At 36.0% G+C, this 24,545-nt stretch overlaps 4 protein-coding genes across 5 annotated transcripts; 1 reads left to right on the top strand and 3 right to left on the bottom strand.

Annotated features, from left to right (window-relative positions):
- Positions 1–882: 882 nt before the first annotated feature.
- Positions 883–6,470, bottom strand: LOC110733032. 2 transcript variants are annotated; one of them, XM_021913044.1, is made up of 7 exons: positions 6,243–6,470; positions 4,593–5,319; positions 3,547–4,189; positions 3,358–3,458; positions 3,189–3,278; positions 2,977–3,101; positions 883–1,398 (listed from the first exon to the last, which is right to left on the bottom strand). In XM_021913044.1, the coding sequence occupies exons 2-7, from the start codon at positions 5,229–5,231 to the stop codon at positions 1,251–1,253; spliced, it is 1,746 nt and encodes a 581-aa protein (XP_021768736.1). In that variant the 5' UTR covers positions 5,232–5,319; positions 6,243–6,470; the 3' UTR covers positions 883–1,250. The 2 variants fall into 2 exon arrangements, with proteins under 2 accessions (XP_021768736.1, XP_021768735.1); XM_021913043.1 differs by having other exon boundaries at positions 5,926–6,469.
- A 683-nt stretch (positions 6,471–7,153) lies between these two features.
- Positions 7,154–8,717, bottom strand: LOC110733030. Its single transcript, XM_021913042.1, has 4 exons — positions 8,270–8,717; positions 7,955–8,174; positions 7,679–7,724; positions 7,154–7,553 (listed from the first exon to the last, which is right to left on the bottom strand). The coding sequence occupies exons 1-4, from the start codon at positions 8,394–8,396 to the stop codon at positions 7,431–7,433; spliced, it is 516 nt and encodes a 171-aa protein (XP_021768734.1). The 5' UTR covers positions 8,397–8,717; the 3' UTR covers positions 7,154–7,430.
- Positions 8,718–8,980: 263 nt separating this feature from the next.
- On the bottom strand, positions 8,981–15,793 carry LOC110733029 (receptor-like cytoplasmic kinase 185). The gene is made up of 8 exons (XM_021913041.1): positions 15,226–15,793; positions 13,191–13,544; positions 12,283–12,657; positions 11,801–12,007; positions 11,082–11,465; positions 10,411–10,654; positions 10,175–10,322; positions 8,981–10,062 (listed from the first exon to the last, which is right to left on the bottom strand). Exons 1-8 carry the CDS (start codon positions 15,248–15,250, stop codon positions 9,688–9,690), a joined length of 2,112 nt encoding a protein of 703 aa, XP_021768733.1. The 5' UTR covers positions 15,251–15,793; the 3' UTR covers positions 8,981–9,687.
- A 3,669-nt stretch (positions 15,794–19,462) lies between these two features.
- Positions 19,463–24,388, top strand: LOC110733027 (DEAD-box ATP-dependent RNA helicase 24-like). Its single transcript, XM_021913039.1, has 5 exons — positions 19,463–20,235; positions 21,107–22,335; positions 23,146–23,185; positions 23,383–23,791; positions 24,050–24,388. Exons 1-5 carry the CDS (start codon positions 19,641–19,643, stop codon positions 24,099–24,101), a joined length of 2,325 nt encoding a protein of 774 aa, XP_021768731.1. The 5' UTR covers positions 19,463–19,640; the 3' UTR covers positions 24,102–24,388.
- The last annotated feature ends 157 nt before the right edge of the window (positions 24,389–24,545 follow it).

The raw sequence follows: 24,545 nt of genomic DNA, 5'->3' as shown, positions 1-24,545 counted from the left end.
GACCTGACATGTTATATATCACCATTTACATTTTTTTACTGTTTATTATTATCATATGTCTTACATCATATTCTACTTTGTACTATTATAAGTTGGAGTACTATTTTTTAATATACTAATACAAAATGTATGTAAAAATATGGGGAAGCAGGTTTTCCACTTACTCACATAGTACTCCAACTTGATTGTTTTTTTTTTTTTTTAATTTTTTTGACGGGAATTTGATTGAAATTCTAAATATACTACAGTATTTTTATTTGCCTTTTAGGGGCCTATTGCTAGTTGCTAGTAGCCGCCACTTTTTCTTTCATTTCATGGAGGCAAAGCATAATCAATTATCATGAACGTAAGATAGTTTCTGGTTAGTTGGTCAATTATCATAGAGGAAATTAGATTAACTATAATAATTAACCAAGGTTAGGACTATTTAACAGAAAAAGGTTCATTAAACATGCATATAACCCACTAATGTCACATTTAATGATTAATTATTAATTTGGGGTTATATTTGATAATTTTGAAAATTGGAAGTTACCATTGAGAAATTAAAAAAGTAGAGGGTTACCGTTGGGAATTTCCCTTAATATTCTATTCGTCCTATAATCCATAGTCGCGTATATTTAGTAAAATCACGGTGCATCAACTTTTTAGTAAAATCACGGTGCATCAACTTTGCTATGAAAGTATGAACTCCACCTAAATCGGTGGTAAAGAGGAAAACAAGACGTCCTTTGCCAAGAATATTTAGTAAAATCACGGTGCATCAATTTTGCTATGTAAGTATGAACTCCACCTAAATCGGCGGTAAAGAGGATAACAAGACGTCCTTTGCCAATAATATTTAGTAAAATCACGGTGCATCTTAATTAGAGTATATGGATATGAGACAAAATGAAGGGGTGTAAATTATTGAAATGTAAGCTGTAATACTGAGATATAGAGATAAGCTACTATTAATAAAACCAAATACGAGCTGCTAGAGATCTAAACTACACAGTACTATTCTTTCATATGCTGTAAAAATTTACATAATTTGGCATGATTATACCTTATTAATTCCATAGAAATATGAATCATACAATACTACCAAATTATTCTCACCCGTAATAGATCATATCACATATTAAGGCTTTATATTTTCTCGGTGAATGAGGGCCTTTGAAGGTGAATTCTGCTAGATATGAGCAGCTGCTGTATATCCTGCAGGACCAACACCGAAGGCAAAGGATAAATGTATGTATCTGTATATATCAGCAGGTAGCAGCTTGGCTTGGTATATTGCCCTGAACTGCCTTGTAACACTGTAGGCTGCAAAGAGGCAGCTTCGTCTTTGAATCTCTGTACTTGTATGGATTCGTACAAGATGGGCCAGCACATCTTTCACGAGGTGGAGGATAACTGAAAATTAATCCCAGAAACCAAGAAGAAAAAAGAAAACAGGGAAATTGTTATAATGATATTTATTTGGAACTCAAACTGTCAATCATAAAAATAGCAAAGAAATCTCACTCAAAACACTGTGGAAGTGTCGAACTCACAAGAAATATACGAGATGGGATCACAAGTTATGCATAAGCAGATAAGCTTATCTTCTGTATCTAAATTATCTTTCAAGGATCAGACCAAAGTATTTACGACAGAAAATGTGAGAGGCCGATTAAATATAAGAGCTAGGCTATACAATACAGAAAAGAGCTAGTATAAGCTTGTAGCATTCCACATTAACACAAAATGCTTCCAAACTACAGCAGGGCATCTTAAAGGCATTCTCAATAAATCAACATTCAACACACAGTAAACCTTTATCAGGAAAACTAATTACATAATACTACTTGATGCAACCAACGGTACTCTAAACTTAAGCTTTTAAGAGACGTAGGCTTGTAATTCGTTGTGATTCAATATATAATGTTCTACGGAAATTAGTTTATAAACTTCTACTTTCCCTATATTTGGTTCCTTGATATAAAAAATTATTTCATAGGAAGGAAAGGAAGAAAGGAGAGAGGAGGAAGAAAAAGGTATGGGGCAAAATATTGTGCCATTCGTTTCTTGAGTTCTTCTACAAGGAAACAACATCCCACTCTAGCAAAAATACTACTTTTTACCAAATAAATTATTTGCATCCCTTAACGGCTTTACATTCCAAATGGAGGGGTAAAAAAAAGGGGAAAGTAATTTTTTAATAATTTTTAAAATGAAATTAAGAGGGGCACTTATAAAGAATGCCAAGACTTTATAGTAAAGACCATCAAAGACTACAAAATCTATATAACTAATAATCCAGAAAAGTGGATATAACATCAATATACTCCCAACACTAAAGGTACTGCTGAGTTTATTAGGACTTTGTTAGAACTTATTTAAAGTAAGTTGCACTTGGATAACCCTTTATAACTCTTATCTAAATTTATCTGAAATAATTAGTCTTGAAATACGTGAAATTAGGTGAATTGACCAAGGCATTTAAATCTGCATCAATAGCCTACTCTGATTCTTCATAACCAAGTCTCACTTCTCCTGGGAAGGGATACAAACTCCCAGGTTTTTGGCACTGAAGAAAATAACTTCTTCTAGACAAGTGTTCTTAGAAACATGTGGCTGAAAATAGCTTCAACCACAAACCTAGTGAACATTGCTTCATATTCATATTAGATAAGATCTCCTCCTCATTACTAACACATAATATGATCAATATTCTATCCTCATAGCCAGTGTCCAACTTTGACATTAAAGACTCACATATGACTTTGGGACTTTGGGTTCTTTTATATCAAAAATTTAAAAATAAAAGAAATAAATAAACAAAAAGACATTTAATCAAGAAGTCAGCTTTGCCAAGGCAACTGCAAGGTAGTGAAAACAACATTAAAAAAAAAAATAGCAACAAACTAGCACTTGAATACAGCCACTGTCCACTACACAAGAAAGGAGAGGGTATAACAAAAGATTAGAATGTGATATATACACATATACCTGCAGGGTTTTGGGTCAAAAAAGCTAGGCAACATTTCCTTTGGAAAGGTAACAGTTGTCCCACTAGGTCCCATGATCATTCTGATACTATTTGATGCACGCATGAGTTCATCAGCAGCCCTCTCCTGCATCAAAAGACATCATCAATGATCTCTTCCATGTTATACTACTCTTAAAAAAGGGAAGTAAATAACCCATAAACTATCCAGTACCTGGGCAAGCTCTTTTACACGTTTCTTCTTTTTGTCTTCCCTCTTTTTCCTATTGGAGTCTTGACCGAGTATTCTTCTAATTGCCTCAGCCTGTAACAAAGCTTCAATACTCAGCTCACTTTAAAAATTGTCAACCTAGTAGAAATAGAAAAGGAAGTAGTTAAAAAACCTCAGACTCCTTAGCTGCCTTCTCATTTTGCATTTTACGTCTCTGAGCAGCCTCAACTTTCTTCAATTGTTGATCCACTTCCGAAAGCTTCTCTTTTTGCTCTGTTAAACAATTCATATTAATAATACTTAATAACTGGATCTGAAAAGATATGAGATGATGATAAGCAGAACAGATTAAAAATCATACTTCTAGATGGTGCTGGAGGTAACCCATTTGGAAATTCAACTGCAGTTCCACCAGGTGTAGAGCAATCTCTCCCTGACTGAAGTGCCCGTTGACGAGTTGTAAGAGTCAATTCCCGCTTAGGCTCAACAATTGCGTCAACAGGTTCCTTCTTTGCTTTCTTCTTTTTCTTTCCCTCAGCTTCACCATCAGATACAAGTTCCTCCTCTCCCTCATAGTCAGTATCCTCAGAAGGTGATCTCTTCTTTCCATCTTTCCCCGGCCGTGAAGAAGCACCAACTTCTGAATTTTGAGAAACATTTCCTGAAAACTTAGACAATCTTCTGTGTTTTCTGCTAGATTCCTCATCATCCTCTCCAAACCCATTAAAATACTTTGCATTTTTTAGTTTCTCCAAATATCTGATCTCATCATCATCGTCATCGTCCTCAAAACCATCAAGTGCACGCTTCTTCGATGCTCGTCTACTCTTTCGCGCTGAGTCAGATTTGTCACCTTGCTTTACAGAGCTATTCTTCCCAGCCCCCTTCGTTGAAGATTCCTCCCTTCCAAGGGTAAACCCCACTTTGGAGAAATCTTTCCAAGGAATTCCCTGTAATCCACCCTTTTTATCTCCAGAAGGTGAGTTATCAACTTCTGAATTATCCTGAAGAAACAGAATTTATAGTTCCCATCAACCCAAGATGCTTTTAACTACCAAATGAAAATGAGACTACAGCAGAATAACATGTCTTGGTCAAAAAGAAATTGCTTTCAAGAATTAAACGACATGTAAGCCTCCTAAGTCAACAGAAAGTAGTTCAACATGCCATATTTCAGACAAGGCGATTCAAACAAGTGCTGATCCTCATACATACATGAAAAAATCTTAAACCAAACGAATTATCTCCAATGGACATAAGATTTCTACTAAATTGCAATTTGCAAAACACTACACACCAAATATCAAGCACAAAGTGAGGAAATCGAAAATAAAGTTGTGGCATATAATGGCAAACTCCAGCACTATACAGAATCATATGTTAATTGAATATGCAAGAATCACCTACCTTATGCGCTGACTTCTGCTGCACATTTGTAGCATCCGCAGCACGAGAACTCTTAGAATTAGCATCGATGGTACGAGTGACACCGCCAACTTTGAGCTTGACTTTTTTTACCTTGTTGTCATTTCCCGGCTTATCTTGAGATGGACCTACACTATCATCAGCCTTTCTATTCAATGCCATGGTCTTCTGTGGTTCCGGGCTTTCATTTTCCCTGCTTGTACTTCTCCAATTAGCAGGTGCAAGAACTCCTTCGCTGCTTCTTTTGTGATTTGAGCCAGTCCGTCCCTGCTCTTTAGTGTCTCTTGAACCACTATTGCCATATAACTCATTGAGTCCAATATCTACTTTCTTATTCTTTCTCGAAGATTTTTCTCCCTCCACACCACTAGGTCCAGGAAATCTTGATGCACATTGACTAAGACTAAGCTCTTTCCTCCTTGAATTGTGGTCACCACCGCTATTCTCATCACTGGAGCCTGCCTTTATGTCATCCGATGGAGGAGTTGAGGATAAGGATGAAACATCACGTCCATCCGAAAGTGGTTGAGATTCAGGGCGAGGTCGCCTGGAGGTATGGCTCCGTCTCTTTCTGACAGTGTTCCCTATGCTTTCGAACCGAGAAGAATTGTTCTCTTCCATTTAGGAACAGTATAATCAAACAAAACTTCTAGTACAGCCTCTAAAGCCTAGTTCATGTAGTAGTGATTCCCACAGAATCAATACAACACTGCAATACAAATTCAACAAATAAGTCTCATGATCAAGCATGTGCATAAACCAAACTACTAAAAACAACATTTTATAGAATATCTGAATTAACCCAATAACTTAGAAATTGAAATTGAACCTACATAAAACAGGCATAAATCCAACAACACAAAAATTTAGCATACAATGTACACTGAAAAAAGAAAATCGAATTCTAAATACAATATACACAACAGCAGATTTGCATTAACAGCATCAATTTAATCAATTTGAGGAACAATGAAACCAATCAACTTAATACGGAGTATAATTTACAAATTAACAATTCCCATTTACACAACACCCGAAAGCAAGCAAGCATTAAAAGATCACACATAAACCTCAATCAATTACATTAGCAAAACCCTAATAGCCAAGATTACCCAACCAAAATCCCCAAAATAATTCATCACACAACACAATCAAACACAACCCAAAAACCTAAAATTCGAACAACAGCATGAAAAAACTCAAAAACCCACAAAATTAATCCATCGTACAAAACCAATAAACAAAACCCAGATGCCAAATTACAAATTAAAACCAAAATAACCAAATACAAAAACAGAATTACAAGAAACGTTACTTTTAAAGATTGAAACTTGGAGAGAGAAAACAACACGAAAGAGGCAAAAAATGGAGAGAGAAAGCTGAGAAAAGGGTAGAAGTGAAAAAGAAGAGAGAAAAAATGAGAAAAGGGGGTAGCAAAGGGCTAAAATATGAAGGAGAGAGAAAAAGGGGTAAGCTTATTTTAGGGCAAAGAAGAAGATTTAAGATGATAGTAGTAATTGGAGAAGAAGAAGAGCAAGAAGTTGGTCTAATAATAATCTTCACCATTTTTTCGATACTATAAAGTTTTTTACGAAAAAGAAAAATAAAATAAAATACAACAATAACAAAGACCACAATTCTTCTCTTTCTCTTTCTCTCTCTTAAACCAGGCAAGAAAAGCTTTTTCGTCTTTCTCTCTCCTACAGTTTTCTTCGCTTCGCTTCTACCAGGATTGTGTTGCGTTTTTGTCTGACTTGTGATACTGCGACTATTTGCGCCAACACATGGCTTGTTTTAAGGAGGCATCAGTCTATCGTTGCGAAACTGAAATAGTTTAGTCGGTTAAAATCGTATGAATGGTTAAAGTCGTATGAATGGTTGTGAGTAAATTGTAAGAATTTGAATGATTGAATCTAACTTCATTTGTGTTTGTTGTTTCAACTTGTTCAAGAACCCTCTAAAGACTAAAGCTAAATGAAATTAGAAATTTGGTCTCATGGTTAGAGGTAAGACTAAATCACTCGGTCCCTTTTCGTTTATACTATGGGTCCACCTTTTATAAGAGTTTTTGGAATTAAATGGTGCAAACAATAAGAGACGGAGAGAGTACATTATTAGGGAACCCAAGATCAACAATATTATGCATCTTTGGCTCTTTGCTTAACATCACCCTTTGTTTAAAATTAATTCCTCAACTTGCTTTTCAAATGTCAAGTTCTACAAACTTTTACCTTTATCGTAGAAAAGATTGCTTCATGTGAGATTTTATTTAAGTTCCTTATATAGCATCTTTGAAAATAATAAGAGAAATATAATGCAAACAAAAAGGGACGGATGGAATATTATGTATAGTGTTGCAATTTTTAAAAGGGAAAACAAGTAAGCACAATCTGGGCACATACAAAAAATGATTTCCCAACAAAAAATGATCCACAGTCTTACAATTGTTGTTTATCCCTTTGCCTGTCCCAAATTATCTTATTGTGCTTTTTTGTATTGAATCATGTCGCATCTTGAGCCAACCCACCTATTAGCATCTTTACTTAACCTTGGCAACACTCACAAGTCACAATTGATCTCAAGAAGAATTTTGTTACACATGTTTATTTACACGCGTATAATCGAAACATAAAATACATAAAAACTTGAGAGGAACAAATTTATCAATTGAGAATAAACACAAGAACAATCAAACGCGATGTTGATCACACTTTATCAGATACAAATAAACAATGTCCATCTTCGAATTAATTCACTCTTACATGGAAGGAAAATATTTTTAAAAAAAAAATTAGCACACTTGATCAAACTTGTAACGACTTATACTCTTCCCCCAAGCATCCTTCTTGTAGCCGCAGCAGTAGACTCAGCTGCAACATTGATTGCACCAGTACATAGCAATTGTGTTCCACTCACAATAATCATGATTACCTCCAAAGTCCTCTGTTTTTATACCAAAATCAAAGCAACATTTTAGTTTTTGCTTCATTTTCTTTGAATAGGTTAATTTCATGCTAAAGCAAAAAGATCTATAACATAAATAAAGGTAAAGATTACAAATTACTCACCAAGTTAGCACCAGTATATCCAATATCAATTTCCTTGCAGGCCAATCTGCAAGAACAAAATCAAAGGTTCAGTTAATCTTCGCGTAAGACTTGGTGTGGAAAAAAAAAAATTGCATACTCCCTTCGTTCATAGAAGATATCCTCTTTCACTATTTGTAACATTAGACCCATATACGTACTGTTATGGTTTCTAAAGTGGACAACTTATTAGGGATCGAGGGAGTAACATTTTAATGCCAAAAATAAAAAAAAAAAATAATAATTACTAAGACATACCCCATGGCAAGAATAGTGAGTGCAAATGTCCCTAGAGAAGAGGTAGCAGCAGCATACAAACTAGCAACAGTCCATTGCATTACATTGAGCATTCCGAGAACTGAAGTTGTGATGCCAATAACACCGATAAGAAGAGAGAAAATGATGAAGAATCCGGTAGCCATGTTCCCCATAGGAAAGTAGATTGGGAAGATTCTTGCAGGAGTTTGTAGTACAGAAGCTGCAAGCACCAAATATGCCAAACCATATACATTGTTAGTCGCATAAAAAGTCAAAACAGAAAGAACTTTTAAAGACGAAGAGAGTACTCCTTACCTGACTCGTGGGTTTTTTCAATAGCATGATTAACAGCCCAAGCAGAAATCAGCATAATAATGAAATAGAGTACTAGATTGATAACCAAGAGCAGTAAAGCTGCTGATCGCGGGCCTTCTGAAGCCATTAGTAATTAATTAATCCTAATGATCTAGAAATTGGAAGGGAAGAAGAGTGATCTCTTTTATTCTTTTCTGGACAATTACAAGCCAAGTTTAAGGGAGATATATAGGTGCATTATTATGAGTGGTTCTTTGCTTGAATTGTTTGGCATGAAAAGGAGAATAATTGGAAGGAAACAAGAGCTGGATTGGAATAACAGTTCATTACTTGAAATGTTTAATGTTTGTAATCCCCACTTCTTGGATAAATATGTTTACATATTTGGGTGAAGGTTTCTTTAGGTTGAAGAAAAGGTTCTAAGAGGTCCAACCTCTTGGTTTTTAGCTTTTCCTTATCTAAGGACAAAGGTTCCCCCGAGAGCTTCTTACACATATACCCGAATGCACATAGAAGTAATTGCAATCATACAAAAGCCATCAATTTTAAGATTAATTATACATATAGAATCATGATTAATTTCATTTTCTCTGTTTCTTCATCATAAGTTATACTACGTATTTGTGAAAATCAAATTCTTAAAGGAAGATTAACGAAATCAACAAACAAGAACACAAATTTTAATGTTCACTGAGAAGGCGAGAGGAAAGGTTTATTAAAATTGAGGATAATACGGATAACTCAATATCCTATCTATTATGGTCATTCAGTCATTGTACTCAAATGCACAACATATCTGTCATTCTTGCATTACAATACGCAAAATTATTTTGTAACTTTTAAAAAAAAAAAAAAATGTTTACAGATTCACACTAAAATCTGAAAATAATCAAGTGGAAAAGGCACAAAAAAATTCTGCTAAGAACTTTCTAGTAATCCATGAAGGAAACAGCAGGCTGCACATTTGACTTTAATTAATGAACTCTGACAATTGAAGTTGAATGTACACGGATTTTGTATTTTTAACAAATAGGGTAAAAGAAGGTAGTCCCATATAAGAGAAGAGGATGAATCAGGTGAGTAAAAAAAGGAATGACCTTAACTCATAAATCTTGTAGGCCCTTGAAAGATAATGAAAGAAACCGATCGAACCATAAGCAATTAGCAATATATACATTTTATCACAGAGATGCAGCAGGCCAGCAACACCGCAGCCTCACCGCCTCAATCGGGATATCACAATAATTGTCCATAGAAGATGAGGATTTTGATTTCCTGCTAACTAAACCTCACTGATTACCCACTTCAGCCTTAAAATGCATAGAACCCTGCAAAGCTGACTAACATGAGCCGATTCTTTGCTTTCTCCCTGAGTAAGCAAGTGTGTGGACAGTAAAATTTAACTACCACCATCCTTTTCATCTGCCTTCATGAAGATCCTCAGAGAAAACAGCAGTTCGAGATATGTTTTCATCGAAGGTGCTCAAACCAGAGTAAGGACCTGATGAGAAGATTGAGGAAGTCCCATCGGATTCAAAGGTAGTAGAAGACTGTCTAAGGTTTGGTCGCATGTTAGCAGATCCCGTGGCAGCGTCTTGATACTCAGTAACCCGTTGTACCATTTTAAGAGATTGCACCACCTCGCCCATCGTGGGCCGTTGATTTGCTTCAGGAGCAACACAAGCAGCTGCAATTGTGCAAACCCGTAAAAAATCTTCCTTAGGGTAATTTCCCTGAAGCTTCGGATCCACAAGCTCTTCTAAACGATCCTTATCTCTCAAAATTGGCCTTGCCTGTAAAGGTGCAGAACAGTAAAATTTTTGTAAATACCAACAGTCACGAATATATTCAGAGCACCCTCACCCAAAGAGAGAGAGGGAGAAGCACATGAAAAACATAACTAACCCAGGTAACAAGGTTCTCCTGGCCAGCTGGCTGTGACATATCTACAGGTTTTCTACCAGTCAGCAACTCAAGAAGGACCACACCATAGCTATAGACATCACTTTTAACAAGTAAATGACCGGTCATGGCATATTCAGGGGCTACATACCTGTTGGCATCAATAAAATGCATTTCAGAAACTACAATCTTACATGAGAAATTAATATGGTAACTGCAAGAAAAAGATGGGGGCTGACCCAAAAGTTCCCATGACTCGAGTAGACAAATAAGTCTGCCTGCCTTCAGGTGCCTGTTTGGCCAAGCCAAAATCGGCAACCTTAGCATTGAAGTTATTTTCAAGAAGTATATTTGACACCTTGAAGTCTCTGTGAATGACACATGGCTGTGAGTCTTCATGCAAGTATGCAAGTCCTCTAGCAGCATCAAGTGCAATCTTCATTCTCGCATCCCAATCCAAGGGACAATTTACCCCCAAAGGACCTGCAATAGAAGGCAGCATTTTTTAATTAACAATTATATTATACAATCTAAAAGAGCACATAATATAGACACAAAGTTCTACAATTGACTCATAAAAAAAAATAAAAAAAAAAATAAAAAAAGGTTCTACAATTGACTTAAATCAGAGGTCACTGAGCGGGGCGGGGCGGGCCGAGGCCAAAACAACAACCCACTTCTTGGGCCGGGTCAGGCCAAGCTTTGGGTCGGAATTATTGTGCCCAAGCCCGCCCAAAATAGCCGGGCAGTGCAGGCTTTTCAGACCATTTTCAGGCCGGGGCAAAAAACAACTAAAAATGCATAAAAACACATTCCCAAACCAGCCCAAACAAATAAAATTTCGGGCGGGGATAAGTTTGATCAGGTCTAACTTAAATGTAAAGCTATCAAAGAGTTTTATCAAACCAACCATGAAGCCATGCCTCCAGACTTCCATTAGGAACAAGCTCATAACAAAGCAGATTTTGAGAGGCTTCACGGCTGCTATAGTAGCCCACAAGTTTCACAAGATTGCGATGGTGCAACCTGCTAAGCATATCAACCTCAACAAGGAACTCCTTATCGCCTTGAGGCCCACCATTTGTAAGCTTCTTGATTGCAACAGCTGTGCCATCACTCAAAACACCTTTGAAAACTTTGCCAAATCCACCCTCTCCAAGTATGCTGGATTTTTCAAAATTATTAGTTGCCTTTTTCAGTTCTTCATAAGTCAAAAATCTTGTACTGCTAGGGTGAGCAAGAGATCCTCCAGCTGTGCCTCCATCTGAAGTCCTTGGCCTTGATCCCAGATTCTCTATAGAAAAAAGTTATCAAATATCAATAAATACCATACCTGATTGAAACAGATAAGAAAGGAAAATAATAGGTGGTGGAAGAAATAACATATACCAGGTGCATTAAACTATATAATTATGAACAATTAATTAATTATAATATAATATAAAACAAAATAGCAATGGAGATTCGTGTGAGCTTCAGCAGACAAGATAAACAGAACCATGGGCCAAGGTGCTTAACATTGCTTTAAATCTTATAAATAGCATATCAAAGTACTATGAATTGAAAAGATATTATAAAGGGAATTGCTGCTAAGGTAGATAGAGCTAGTGTTGAGCTTGATACTCATACCTGGATCTTTCATTAATGGTTTTGGCTTCTTATGGGATGAACAAGAGCACAAAACTAGCACAAATATGACGACAATTATCAAAATTCCAGCCCCAATACTAAGGACAAGAACCAAGCTTGAGTTCTTGTTATTAGAAGCCTCTGATGGTGTAGAAGCTGAAGCCTGATGATCTGGTGTTTTCACAGGTGATGCAGCAGATAATGGGGCTGTAATTAAGAGAAAGACTAGTGTTATAACTCGTAATATACTCCAGAAGTTACATATGCAGAACAAGGAAATCCTATATGCTAAGTCAGGCAAGAAATAAAATAGACTGCTCCTCAAATAGTTTCCAAGTTACAATCAATCATCTAGATTTTCCCAAATAAAAGTGCAAAATAACAAATAAACAATAAGAAACAACTAAATGTAATGCACCAGCAGAAAAATACAACTCAACATATACAGAGCCTAAAAAAAGAAGTATTCGCTGTATAATTACCTGGTGATGGAGCAGGAGGCTGATACCAGGTCACATTTAGAAGTTTGTAATCACCCACACCTACTATTTCAGGTATCGACACCTTATGCAACACAAGTGAGGAGTTTATAGCAGATGCGGCACCAGCTGAGAAACTGATCCCAGTATGTGGAGTAATGTCCAGTGAAATATTCAAGCTAGTCAGGGTAACCCAATAAAAATTATTCATTTGCATCTGAGGAGCACGGAGGCCAAGTGCAGAAGAGAATCCATCAAGGAAAAGACTCCAATTTGGATTTTGTGACACATTGAAAAGCAGAAGATCAACCTTAATTGGATAAACACAGTGGCAACTGGGGGTCTCTCGTTTCTGCACCATATCAGGTTTACAGCAGCCTGAAATGTAAGATTACACACCAAAGTCACAACAGATGAAATAATTAATAAATCAACGGAGGTAACTGAATTTTAATATATTTTGCTAGTTATACATACAACACAAGAGTTAAGTTAAATGCACATATGCATAATAAACCATTACTATCACAGTCCTAGCCAAGCTATAATGCACAAGGTAGATTGGTGTCAGCATGTGAAGCGCGCAGGCAAGAAATCAACCCTGATGGACGCAAATTGCATAAGAAACATAGAGCACTGAGTGAAGTGGCAAGAAGCAATGAGAAAAGGGAAGGAACAAGAGATAATAATAATATAGAGTATGAGTCGAGAAACATGCAGACTACTACGGAACAGAAAAGGTAAATGAATAAGGAATCTTTCCACATATCTTTGTGCACCTCATGAAGACAATGCACTTTGTTTTGCAATTGGATGCACCTCATTGGTGCTAGGTGCAGAGGAAATCTTTTTCCGCTTTTCAAGAACAAGATGCTAACAGTGTACATAAGCTTCTAATGAAATACTCTTACTTGAAACTTCTGGAGCGAGAGATGGCATTAGGCCTTCAGCTGGTGGTACTGATCCATTATTATTCTTAGCCAAATTAGGAAATCTAGAACCGGCAGGAGGATCACTAATTGCTTGTAGTGGCTCATGTGGAGCCTGAACTGGTGCTGATGCGAGATTCCGCCTCATGTATTGTGACTTTTCCTTCTGTCCAACAAGTGGTGTATTGGCATTCGCAGCAAGAATGGGAGCTGTTAAAGGCCTTTTAGCTGCTAATACTAATGATGACTGTAATGGAGATTCATAGGATTCCGCATCAATATGGAATGCTGTACAATATGATACCAGAAGCCATATCAAAAGCTTACTTGGCATACCTGCAGTGGTCATAAACAAAATAAGACAACTTTTTAACAAAAAAAAAGTATAAACATTAAACAATTTTTGAATGACAGAATCCAATGGAGAATATGTCAACAAAGAGCATGAAACAAACTAGAACCATTAGAATAATAGAGGCATATACTGTGAGGGCATCCCTAAGATACAGAAACTAAAAGGCAAGGGGTTACCACTTGATATAATTTCTTTAAAACGTAAGGGATTAGCAACTAAAATTTTCAGATCAGGATAGTATTTTTAAGTGCAGTTAACAAGTTAAATTATTGCATTTTTTTTTTATAGAAACTCGTCAAGATTTGTGTATCAAAAACAAGGATGCATGAACATCTAATGGCTCCAGCTAGTGAGAGATGTGACCAAACAATACATTATTTTTTAATACTAGTAAAACGAATACTGCAAACCTCATGTTGCTATGGTTAGCTGTCTTTTTTAGTGTCAACTACATTCCTAAAATGTCAAACTAGCAAAATACGTAGCACAAGGTTTGTTAAGCAGAAAAGCTTATATCAGCATCAACTTTTTACTCTGTGAGAACTGGCAACTGAATATAATTACTTTTATGGCCTGGCAACCATATACGGAATAGTAGCTTGATTTACTCAATTCAACTAAATAAATAAAATAAAATAAAAAATCATCATACTTATGATGATACAAAATAAACCTTAAGCTATTGTCTTTTCTCTCCTGAATGTACTCACTGATCAAACTCTGCCCAATTTTAAAAATGTAGCACATCACATCATAAAAGACATCAGACTTCATACTTCGAAACCCAGGCTTATACAACATCAAAGGCTTCAAGCAACAAATCTTCATATAGGATCGAACCCCAAACATACCCAATTTTATTCAGTGTTCACACACCAAATTTGTATTTTAGCTCTATCTCACTCATTGCACACATACACAATATTCATCAACGGTTCTTGGCCGAACCAATCAATTGTGAATATATAAACAGGCCATCACTAATATATAGAGAGGAAAAGCAACAGAATACCAAAATTTTCAACTTTCCAATCTAAGCCACCACCATTTATATCCAACGCGTCAGAAACAAAACCAATAGTAGCCTTCCACTCAGAACACGATTCACTAAACAAACTTCCACCAACAATCTGATGAATGAACAACTAAATGTATCTAACTACAGTACCCGGAGGAAGGATCCTAGAAACATCATAAACTAAATCAACAAACCACCTCTAGCTCCCGATTCCTAATCACCCATTATTTCTTCATCAATTTGTACAACATTTCATACCTCACTAAACATAGAATAACCAAGAATAGAAACCTAATTCATCCTCTAATTCCGAAAATAAGATTCAAATCAAACCTCAACATCATCCACAATTGATCAAGAACTAGTAATTGAAGAATAATGAGGCACTAAATCTTAATTCCAGACAAAACCCTAAATTCCAAACCCCTAAAAACAGCTAAAATCATACAAAAAACAACAAATTCCTGCAAAATTCCCAACATTTCACAAATTCACCGACAGCAAATTTCAGCTAAACAACAAACAAAATCTAACATAAAATAATAATTAACAAATCAAAACTAAAAGACAAACGACAACAAAAAAATTCCCAATAATAAAGAAATCAAATTAAACCCAAAACAAACAAAACCAAATTGAATTACCGGGAATCAATGGAAATCGCTTCATCGCCGCCGACACAAAGAAGAAATGAAGAGAGAGAAAGTAAAAGGGGGAAGAACTAAAGCAGTGTTTGGATCTGAGAAGAAGAAGAAACCCGCATCAAAAAGAAGCTTGCAAGTAAAGCAAACAAGGAGTTAGTAGTAGTGGTAATGAAGGAGTGAATAGTAGTACTAGTACTAGGAAGAGGAGCAGCAACAACCGCCATTAGAGGTGGGAGGAGAGAGGAAAATGGAGGGAAAAAAAGGACTGGTGCAAAACCGTGAATCGAAAAAACGTTAGTAATGGAGGAGAAACGTTTCGAAATAGGGACGCCATAGTTAGAAAGGAAAATCGGGGGAAATGAAATCTGGGGAATCGAGGGAACTTTCAAGTTTTATTGGAGGAGAGAGAAACTAAAAAGAGGACTCTCCTCGTGGTGTGAGGATGTACACTGTCTTTAGTAATTTTTCTTTTTTTTTATACAAGTAGTCAAGTATATTGAATTATCTAATTCATGTTAAAAAATTCCAAAACTATTTTTTATGGTTGGGTAGTGGCTACACCATACGATCAGTCATGGGGAGTTTTTCATTAATATTAATGGAATTAATCGGTCTGTAACTCTGTGTTATAAGGTTACTTTGTTAGTGTTACAGAGGTTGATCGATCAATGTAATAAGATCAATACATATATTTTTTTATATAAATATAACAAAAAGTTGATATTGTTTTATAGTCAACTTAAAATTTCCTCGTAAATATGTGTTAGAGAAAAATAGAAAATGCATCTAACCATTCAACGGCAGTTGGCAAGCCAGTTGAGGAAACATGCTTATATGGAATAGTCTATATGGAATTATGGAGTACTCCTTAAACCATAAATTCCCTTCAAAGTATTCCCAAGTAATGGTAGAAAATGACTACTCGTAGTTTTTAATATGAACCTAACCCCTAAGAAGAAACAAGCAAATTGTCACTTTCTAGGATATACAAATACAATCAAAATGTTTATACCCACTTGAAATTGAAGGGATCTTTGACTAATTTGGTCACATATTCTATATTCCATGCATTTCTTCGATCTTCACTTGTATATCGTGGTTTTTAATTTCATTTATCTATCAACTAGCTGAATTGACCGTTGAAAGTAAAAATAGAACCTTAATAATAATAATATATATATATATATATATCAACCTTTAGAGTGAAGCTATTGTAAAGGTCTATTATTTTCAGTTCTTAATTTCCTTCTCCCATAAAATATTTAGTTCAGTCAATCGGAAGCCCTAAGTTAATATTGTCAATTTTTCCCGTCAAAAAAAAACAAAAAAAAAATCAATTTTATTATGAAAATAATGGTGGGAAAAATTACATTATTAGTCAATTACAAAGTGGTATGTAACTTTTGTACAACTATTTGGTTTTAGCTATAGAGTGCTTTACTCAATAGCCATTAGCCACTACAAGTCTATACATGACGTACGTTTATTGGGTATTTTATTAACTTAAATCAATATTCGCCTAAGCCCTAAGCAATAGGTAACTAAATCATACTTCGTACATATATACTCCAAATTACTACTCATCAAAAAAACTTGTATGAACCTGGTTCACAATAATATTATTGTGGACCCGAAGTTCTACATATGCGTAACTAGTTTTGTATTGAACATAGTGACCCTAATATTAAATATAATAATCTTAATTTTAACATAGTAACCTTTAATAATATTAGTGTGATTTCTAATGTTATTGCAAACCTGAAATATGATGTTACGATCCTAATTTTAACCTAGTGACCTATATTATTCATATTGACCAGTATTTTAAAATTTTCATTTAAAAAATTTCATCTCTTATGACCTTTATAAAACACAATCACTATTATTTTAACATAATGATCATTATTTCAACATAGTGACCTTTTTTTAAATAAATAAAACGACCTACTATCTCTATTATAAGTGGTCCACAATAAATTAGTGTGAACCAGGTCTATTTAAGAGTTTAATACTACCCATACCCCATCTTTCTACTAGATGGCAAGCGGTATTATATATCTTGCAAAATTTAACTAACTATTTCTCAAAAAAAAAAACCCGGTTTAAGTCACTTAACTAATTTCCTAGTGCGGCGATAGCTCTATGTGAGTGAGCTATAGCTCGACCCTATGAGGACCTGAAGCAGGCATTGGTAATTTGGTTTTTTTAGGATAATTTATGGAATATTTTCAAAAATTATATATTTTTTTTCTATGACGGCTATTTGAGTATAATTAGGGGACAATTTAGGGATTTTTATTAGGATTTCCTTGCATTATAAAAGAACCTTTTAGTTGATCAATTAGATCATACCTTTTGAGCTATTAGATTTAGGACTCCTTGTATTATTCTCTCGTTCTTTCTCCATTATTGTGAAGAAGCTCTCGAATCCCCCACCCATGGATGTAGGCCTATTTTGACCGAATCACGCATCATTGTGTTCTTTGTTTATCATCTTTATTGCTTTTCTCGTTCTTATTTTTCATTGATTTGTTCCACATTAAGCAAACACAATTACACCCTTATTTAATTTCCTATTAAATAGTATCTAAAGCCAGGTCTTAGGTTTTAGGTGTTTATAAGTTAGTTTGATTAAATTATGCCAATGAAATTTGACATTGAGAAATTCGATAGGCAAGTGAATTTTGGCCTATGACAGTTGAAGATAAAGCCATCTTGGTTCAAAGTGGTTGTCACAAAGGCCCTTGAAGATGTATCCAAAAAACCTTCGGGCATGCATGACGATGGATAAGAGGGAGGAGATCGATTTGAATGCTCTTTCGGCAATTCAATTATGTCTCTTTGATGATGTTTTGAGAGAGGTTGCCGAGGAGACGAATTTTGCGAGTTTGTGGTTGAAGTTGGAGTCATGAAAAAGAGCGTAACCAACCGTATACTACTCAAATCTAGACTTCATGATCTTCGTCTAGAGAAAGGTAAACCGCTTAATTAAGTCTTATTTAGATGAATTTTCTCTATTATTATGGATTTGCAAAACATCGATGTTGAGATCGATGATGAGGATATGGCTATTAGATTGTTGTGTTCTTTACCGCCAACGTATAAGCACTTTCGAGATACTTTATTGTATGGTAGAGATAATTTGAGTTTGGAGAATGTTAAGGATGCCATAACTCAGAGAGATTTAATTAATTGACAATAAGTCAGTAATCAGGGTCGTCTCCGACAATTTAGTGGCCCTATTCTAACTATTAAAATTGGGCCCTTCAATTTTTAGAGGACTATTTTAAAAGGTTAAAAATATTATTATTATAAAATGACACATTTTTTTAAAGTACAATACTACAAATTATTATAGAGCTAAAATATTCATATTACTAAATTTAATATTAATTAAATAAAACAACAAACAAAAACTTTTTATTTAAAAAGTATCATCCTTCTAATATTTTTTGAAGCAAAATGCTCAATTATATTTTCATATTCAATTTAATTTTGTTTTGGAAATTAAAAAGCAAAGTCAAAGATTTAAGATGAATTTTTAGGTTTTAGTTTGGAAATGGTGGTCTTTAGAAGAAGGTGAATATGTAAGGTTTTTTTTTTTTTTTTTAATTATGGGCCCCTGATTTTTGGGGGCCCTGTACCGTGTGTGAGAACAAACATGTCTAAAGACGGGCCTGAGTTGGTTAATAAATCGAATAATCCGGCTCAAAATAATGCTTTAGACCCTTTAGTTGCTCATGGTGGTAATAAGAATTTTGGTAAAGGAAAAGTTTGTAAATATTGTCATGTGAAGGGTTATATCAAAGCCGAGTGTTGGAAATTAAAGAAGAAGAATGAGGAGAAGTCCAATGAGGACAAATCCTTAAATATTGCCATCCAACACTGCCGGTGATGATTATGCACTTTAGGGTTTCGAGTTTCGGGGTTGCGGTTCTACGATCTTTTCCTGATAAGTAAGTTTAGCAAGAATAACTTAATTTTAGTAAAAATAATATCAATTCAATAATAATAAGGTGAAGAAAACAAGGTTACTTGAAGCCATTACACACCGAAATCAAATTGACATACATTGTAAACAAAAACACCTTCCATACTAAACTAATTGGCGATAAATAGTAAGCCGATTCTACCGTACTTGAAAATGATTCGGCTCGTATCGAACCGAACCACCTATACGGGCTATAACGAGAAGCCACCATCCATCAAATCCAACCCGTTTAAAACATAAACACAACCTGCACGCCATCGTGTCACTCAACACCGACTTTCCCCCCTCTTTCTTCCTCCCCCTCTACCTCTCTCATTCTTCCCCAATTTTTAGGGTTTTAGTGTTTTACTGATAACAATTTGGGGCTTTTTATCTTCTCCCCAAAATTCGCCATTGATTTGAGCTCGACCTCCAAATCCCTACCATGTCGAAGCGCAAATTCGGCTTCGAAGGCTTCGGAATCAATCGCCAACAAACCTACAACTTCGAACGATCTCAACAACAACCTCAACGCCTCTACACTCCTCCTTCTTCTTCGCGACCTCATGACCACCACGAAGATACCGACGTCGACAACATCGATTTCGACGACGATAGAAATAACGTTTCCGACGCCGGAAATCTCGCCGCCGACGAAGAAATTGATCCATTGGACGCTTTTATGGAGGGAATTCATAAGGAAGTGAGTGAAGCGCCCCCGCCGAAGCCGAAAGAGAAGCTTGATAAGTATAGAGATGATGATGATGATGAGGATGATCCAATGGAGAGTTTTTTGAGGGCAAAGAAAGATGTAGGGTTAACATTGGCGTCGGATGCGCTTCGAGCCGGGTACGATTCCGATGAGGAGGTTTACGCTGCGGCGAAAGCGGTTGATGCTGGAATGGTTGAGTATGATTCTGATGATAATCCGATTGTGCTTGATAAGAGGAAGATTGAGCCTATTACTGCATTGGATCATAGTGAGATTGATTATGAGGCGTTTAATAAGGATTTTTATGAGGAAAAGCCTTCAATTTCTGGTATATTCATTAGTTTTGCTAACATTTTGTCAGTGGAATTTTAAGCTTGGTGTTATATATGAATGTGCGAATTAGGCTGATGAAGTTTGTTGTGTTTGAGTGTGAATTAGAGTTAGAAGTTTTTACTGATAAGAAATTAGTTGTGTTTGAGTGTGAATTAGGTTGATGATAAGAATATATTATTTGGTATTAGTTGATTGGATTCTTACACTGTTTATACTGTTCTTTGCAAAGTGGCATTAAGCTGAATTGCTCCATTTTTCTGGTCAAGGATTGCTACTTTTAATTTTGATGAATTAGTATTAGAATTCTTTACCAATTGGGTTTAATAATATGCCAATTTTTTTGAGGGATGGATGAAAATGTTTTAATTGCCAACTATTTAATAAGGGACTTCGAAACAGTTTTGCCAAATTTGATTGCGAATAATGGTCAAAGAATGAGGCATTTGTAGAATTGTAGATGGGTTTGGAAATCAGTCATGACTTGAGCTCTTCATGACCGAGACTCGTTTTTGGAGGGGCTGTTTCGTTTTTTTTGTTTTATATTCCTGGCTTAGGCACTTTTCCTGTCCATTTGAACAGCATTTTGGATACTGACAATTTAGATTTCCCTGAGAACAATTTTTTGGCAAGGGTTTGGTAAGGTTTTTGGAGAAGCCTTGTTTGATTATTGAGGAATTAATGCCAGCATCTGTTGCTATTATGTGACAGTTTATTGTTCGGCATGCTGCATTGCTGCACTGTGATAATTTTCTATATTAGTATGAGCTAACATTTAATTGCTGTTTGTTGTTTGTAGGAGCTAACTTTTGTATTATGTACTTCGTATATAGCTTGCATAGATATACTTATTGCTTTCTTTTAACTAGGCATGAGCGAGCAGGATGTCACAGAGTACCGGAATGCCTTGAAAATTCGTGTTTCTGGTTTTGATGTTCCAAGGCCAGTTAAAACTTTTGACGATTGTGGCTTCCCTCCACCATTGATGAGTGCAATCACCAAACAAGGTTATGAAAAGCCTACCAACATACAATGCCAAGCTTTACCAATTGTGCTGTCAGGAAGTGATATTATTGGTATAGCAAAGACTGGTTCTGGAAAAACTGCTGCGTTTGTGCTTCCTATGATTGTGCATATAATGGATCAGCCTGAGCTGGGCAAAGGAGAAGGACCAATCGGAGTGATATGTGCACCCACCAGAGAATTAGCTCATCAGATATATCTGGAAACTAGAAAATTTGCAAAACCTTATGGGTTACGTGTTTCTGCAGTCTATGGTGGGATGTCCAAGCTTGATCAGTTTAAAGAACTCAAGGCAGGAGCGGAGATTGTTGTTACCACTCCTGGGAGACTGATTGATTTGCTGAAAATGAAGGCATTAACATTGAAGAGAGCAACATATTTGGTGCTTGATGAGGCAGATCGAATGTTTGACCTTGGTTTTGAGCCACAGATAAGATCTATTGTTGGTCAGATCAGGCCAGACCGTCAGACTTTACTCTTTTCAGCAACAATGCCCCGAAAAGTGGAAAAGTTAGCAAGAGAAATTCTTTCTGATCCTGTACGTGTGTCAGTGGGGGAAGTAGGCATGGCAAATGAAGATATTACTCAGTTTGTTCAAGTGCTTCCTTCAGATGCAGAAAAGTTACCTTGGCTCCTAGAAAAGCTGCAAGGAATGATTGATGAAGGTGATGTTTTGGTTTTTGCTTCCAAAAAGGCCTCTGTAGATGAACTTGAGTCCCAGCTTGCACAGAAAGGGTTCAAAGTTGCTTCTCTTCACGGTGATAAAGATCAGGCTTCTCGGATGGAGATTTTGCAGAAATTTAAGGCTGGGATATACCATGTTCTTATTGCTACAGATGTTGCTGCTCGAGGTCTTGACATTAAGTCGATCAAGTCAGTTGTCAACTTTGACATTGCAAAAGATATGGATATGCATGTGCATCGCATTGGTAGAACAGGTCGTGCTGGTGATAAAGACGGAGTCGCATACACTCTTATCACACAGAAAGAGGCCAGGTTCGCTGGGGAAATGGTCAACAGTTTGATTGCTGCTGGCCAGAATGTGTCTGTGGAACTGATGGATCTTGCCATGAAGGTAATTGCGTTCTGTTTTCTTGTTACTTATCTGGTTTTTGAATTCTTCCTTAGTGTTCTTTAATTGTGGAGCAGTTGTAGCTTGAGATATGTATTTTTTTGAAAGTGCTTGAGAAACAATATTGTATTACCATGTTATAAAAAATCTTAAGGGTTGAATTTTGTGGGTGACTTGGCTATTAATTGACTGGGGTTATCTTTAATACTGATGTTACTGATCAGTTTGTTGTAGGATTGTGCTGTATGTTGCATTTTTATTAGGCATAGATGCTTTGAATTACAGCATTCTAGGATTTAAATAAGCTGTACTCACTTTGGAGTTTATTTGAGTTGCTGCTCTCTTGCTACTGCAAAGTTGCAAACTACAATACCTGAATCATCTGTGTTGTTACTTATCAGGCTATGCGTTTTTCTTGTTTTTGCTGTTGCTTTTGGGCAATTCAAGATATTTATACCTAGAGAGTTTCTACTTTAAGCATTATATTACCGCCACAATTTTGCAGCTCTTGGTTATTGAGCTGATTTCTCACTAGGTGCATCAAGATGATGTAGTAGATGTAAGCTTCATAGGATCCATTTCCTTAGCCCTTGATTGTATATAACGCTACAGAATCATCTGTTATTATTGATATAGCTGAGGAAAAGAATGTTTGCTCTTAGCCAGTTATGCTTTCTGCATGGAAGAGTGAATTCTTTTGTTACTTATGTTGTCCCTCTTTTTTTTTTTGCCATGCAGTATTTGGAACTGTTGCTTGTAATTCTATCTGTATGTTTTTCGGCATTTATCTTATCAGTTACTCTGTATCCTTAGGATGGAAGATTCAGGTCTAAACGTGATGCAAGGAAAGGAGGTATGACAACTGCAAATTTGCGGTCTTTTAATTTACTTGCTGATTTCTAGCTTTATGCTTGCCTTGCTACTTTTCCCTGTTATTCTTGGAATAATTTCTACAAATTCTTTGTAATTTGCTAGTAATCCTTTCATAAACTCATGCTGAATATTGAACCATATATTTACTATCACTGAATATTTCATGTATTCATGCAGGTGGAAAGAAGGGAAAAGGACGAGGAGGTGGACGAGGAGGTGGAGGAGGAGGCGGTGGTGGTCGAGGTGTTCGTGGAGTGGATTTTGGTTTAGGCATTGGGTATAATACAGAATCCAACAATGCTCCCTCTCAAACTCCAAGTCGGGCTGCTGCAGTTAATTCACTTAGGACTGGTATGATGGCACAGTTCAAGAGCAGCTTTGTGGCTGCTTCACCCGACTCTCAGAATCAGGCAACTAACAATTCAAACGTGTATGCCAACAAGCGCCCAGCTATGATTGGTTTTGTTTCGGGTGGTACCATTGGTGGGGACACCAACAGACCTCAGGCAACCCCTACAACAAATTTCACGCCAGCATCAGGAGGCAGCATCGGTGGTCCGAATTCTGATCAGAAGAGCAATGAAAGGTGAGCTACTCTCTCCACTCCTATGTGCATTACTTTCATGGTTGGTTACCCTGACCCTAATTAAAGAAATAATCCAAAATTTAAAGTAGTGATGTGAGTGTTATGACACTAACAATTCATTACTCTGCCATTAATTGAATTTGTTAACTTCTTCTTGATAGATTAGTAAAAAGTGACATAATGATTTTGGATAGTAGTGGTTTGTATCTGCTTATAGAACCCTAATCTTTTTTTTTTCTTCATTTTATGTTATTTCAGCTCGAGAGAAAGGCAAAGGGAAAGGCGAAGGCCCTCAGGCTGGGATAGATAGCAAAATTGAAGTTGTCTATGACTATTGACTATCATTGTATTCCGTAGCTTTTCGTATAAAAAAATGCTACATGTAACACTATTTATACCTTACTAATCTACTATAGTTACTATGAGAAATTTTGACTTCTACTCCGGTTTTCTGTAAAAATTTTCTGCTCCCAAGTTTTATGTTTCAGGATGCTGCTGTCAAGGAATTGTAAACCAGTTGCATGCCTTCCCAAATTCAAAATTTTGACTTCTACTCTGTTTGTCTATAAAATGTTTCTGCCAGAGTTTCATGTTTCAGGATGTTGCTGTTAAGGAACTGTTTAGTTGTAGTAATCAAGGGTTTTTTTTTTTCGAAATAATATTGGGCTTCAACCTTTTTGTGTGCAGGTTACGGCATCTTATGCTATCTATTATTTGTCAGTAGCACAAAATATTTGTATACAAATTGTTTAAT

This window comes from Chenopodium quinoa, unplaced genomic scaffold (genome assembly GCF_001683475.1).
Source record: "Chenopodium quinoa cultivar QQ74 unplaced genomic scaffold, ASM168347v1, whole genome shotgun sequence".
Taxonomy (NCBI): domain Eukaryota; kingdom Viridiplantae; phylum Streptophyta; class Magnoliopsida; order Caryophyllales; family Amaranthaceae; genus Chenopodium; species Chenopodium quinoa.
The sequence above is the reverse complement of the archived record's forward strand: the minus strand, read 5'-3'. Positions and strand labels throughout refer to the sequence as shown.

Bases quoted from the DNA above. Each gene is read 5' to 3' on its own strand.
- LOC110733027 (XM_021913039.1), top strand. From the start codon at position 19,641: ATGTCGAAGCGCAAATTCGGCTTCGAAGGCTTCGGAATCAATCGCCAA. The intron at 20,236-21,106 runs GTATATTCATTA...TCTTTTAACTAG, and splicing joins GGAAAAGCCTTCAATTTCTG to GCATGAGCGAGCAGGATGTC. The intron at 23,792-24,049 runs GTGAGCTACTCT...ATGTTATTTCAG, and splicing joins GATCAGAAGAGCAATGAAAG to CTCGAGAGAAAGGCAAAGGG.
- LOC110733030 (XM_021913042.1), bottom strand. From the start codon at position 8,396: ATGGCTTCAGAAGGCCCGCGATCAGCAGCTTTACTGCTCTTGGTTATC. The intron at 8,175-8,269 runs GTAAGGAGTACT...TGGTGCTTGCAG, and splicing joins TGAAAAAACCCACGAGTCAG to CTTCTGTACTACAAACTCCT. The intron at 7,725-7,954 runs GTATGTCTTAGT...TTGTTCTTGCAG, and splicing joins CTCACTATTCTTGCCATGGG to ATTGGCCTGCAAGGAAATTG.
- LOC110733029 (XM_021913041.1), bottom strand. From the start codon at position 15,250: ATGAAGCGATTTCCATTGATTCCCG. The intron at 13,545-15,225 runs GTAATTCAATTT...TGACCACTGCAG, and splicing joins GCGATTTCCATTGATTCCCG to GTATGCCAAGTAAGCTTTTG. The intron at 11,466-11,800 runs GTATGAGTATCA...TTTTTTCTATAG, and splicing joins ACCATTAATGAAAGATCCAG to AGAATCTGGGATCAAGGCCA.
- LOC110733032 (XM_021913044.1), bottom strand. From the start codon at position 5,231: ATGGAAGAGAACAATTCTTCTCGGTTCGAAAGCATAGGGAACACTGTC. The intron at 3,459-3,546 runs GTATGATTTTTA...ATTGTTTAACAG, and splicing joins ACCTCCAGCACCATCTAGAA to AGCAAAAAGAGAAGCTTTCG. The intron at 3,102-3,188 runs GTACTGGATAGT...CTTTTGATGCAG, and splicing joins GTGTAAAAGAGCTTGCCCAG to GAGAGGGCTGCTGATGAACT.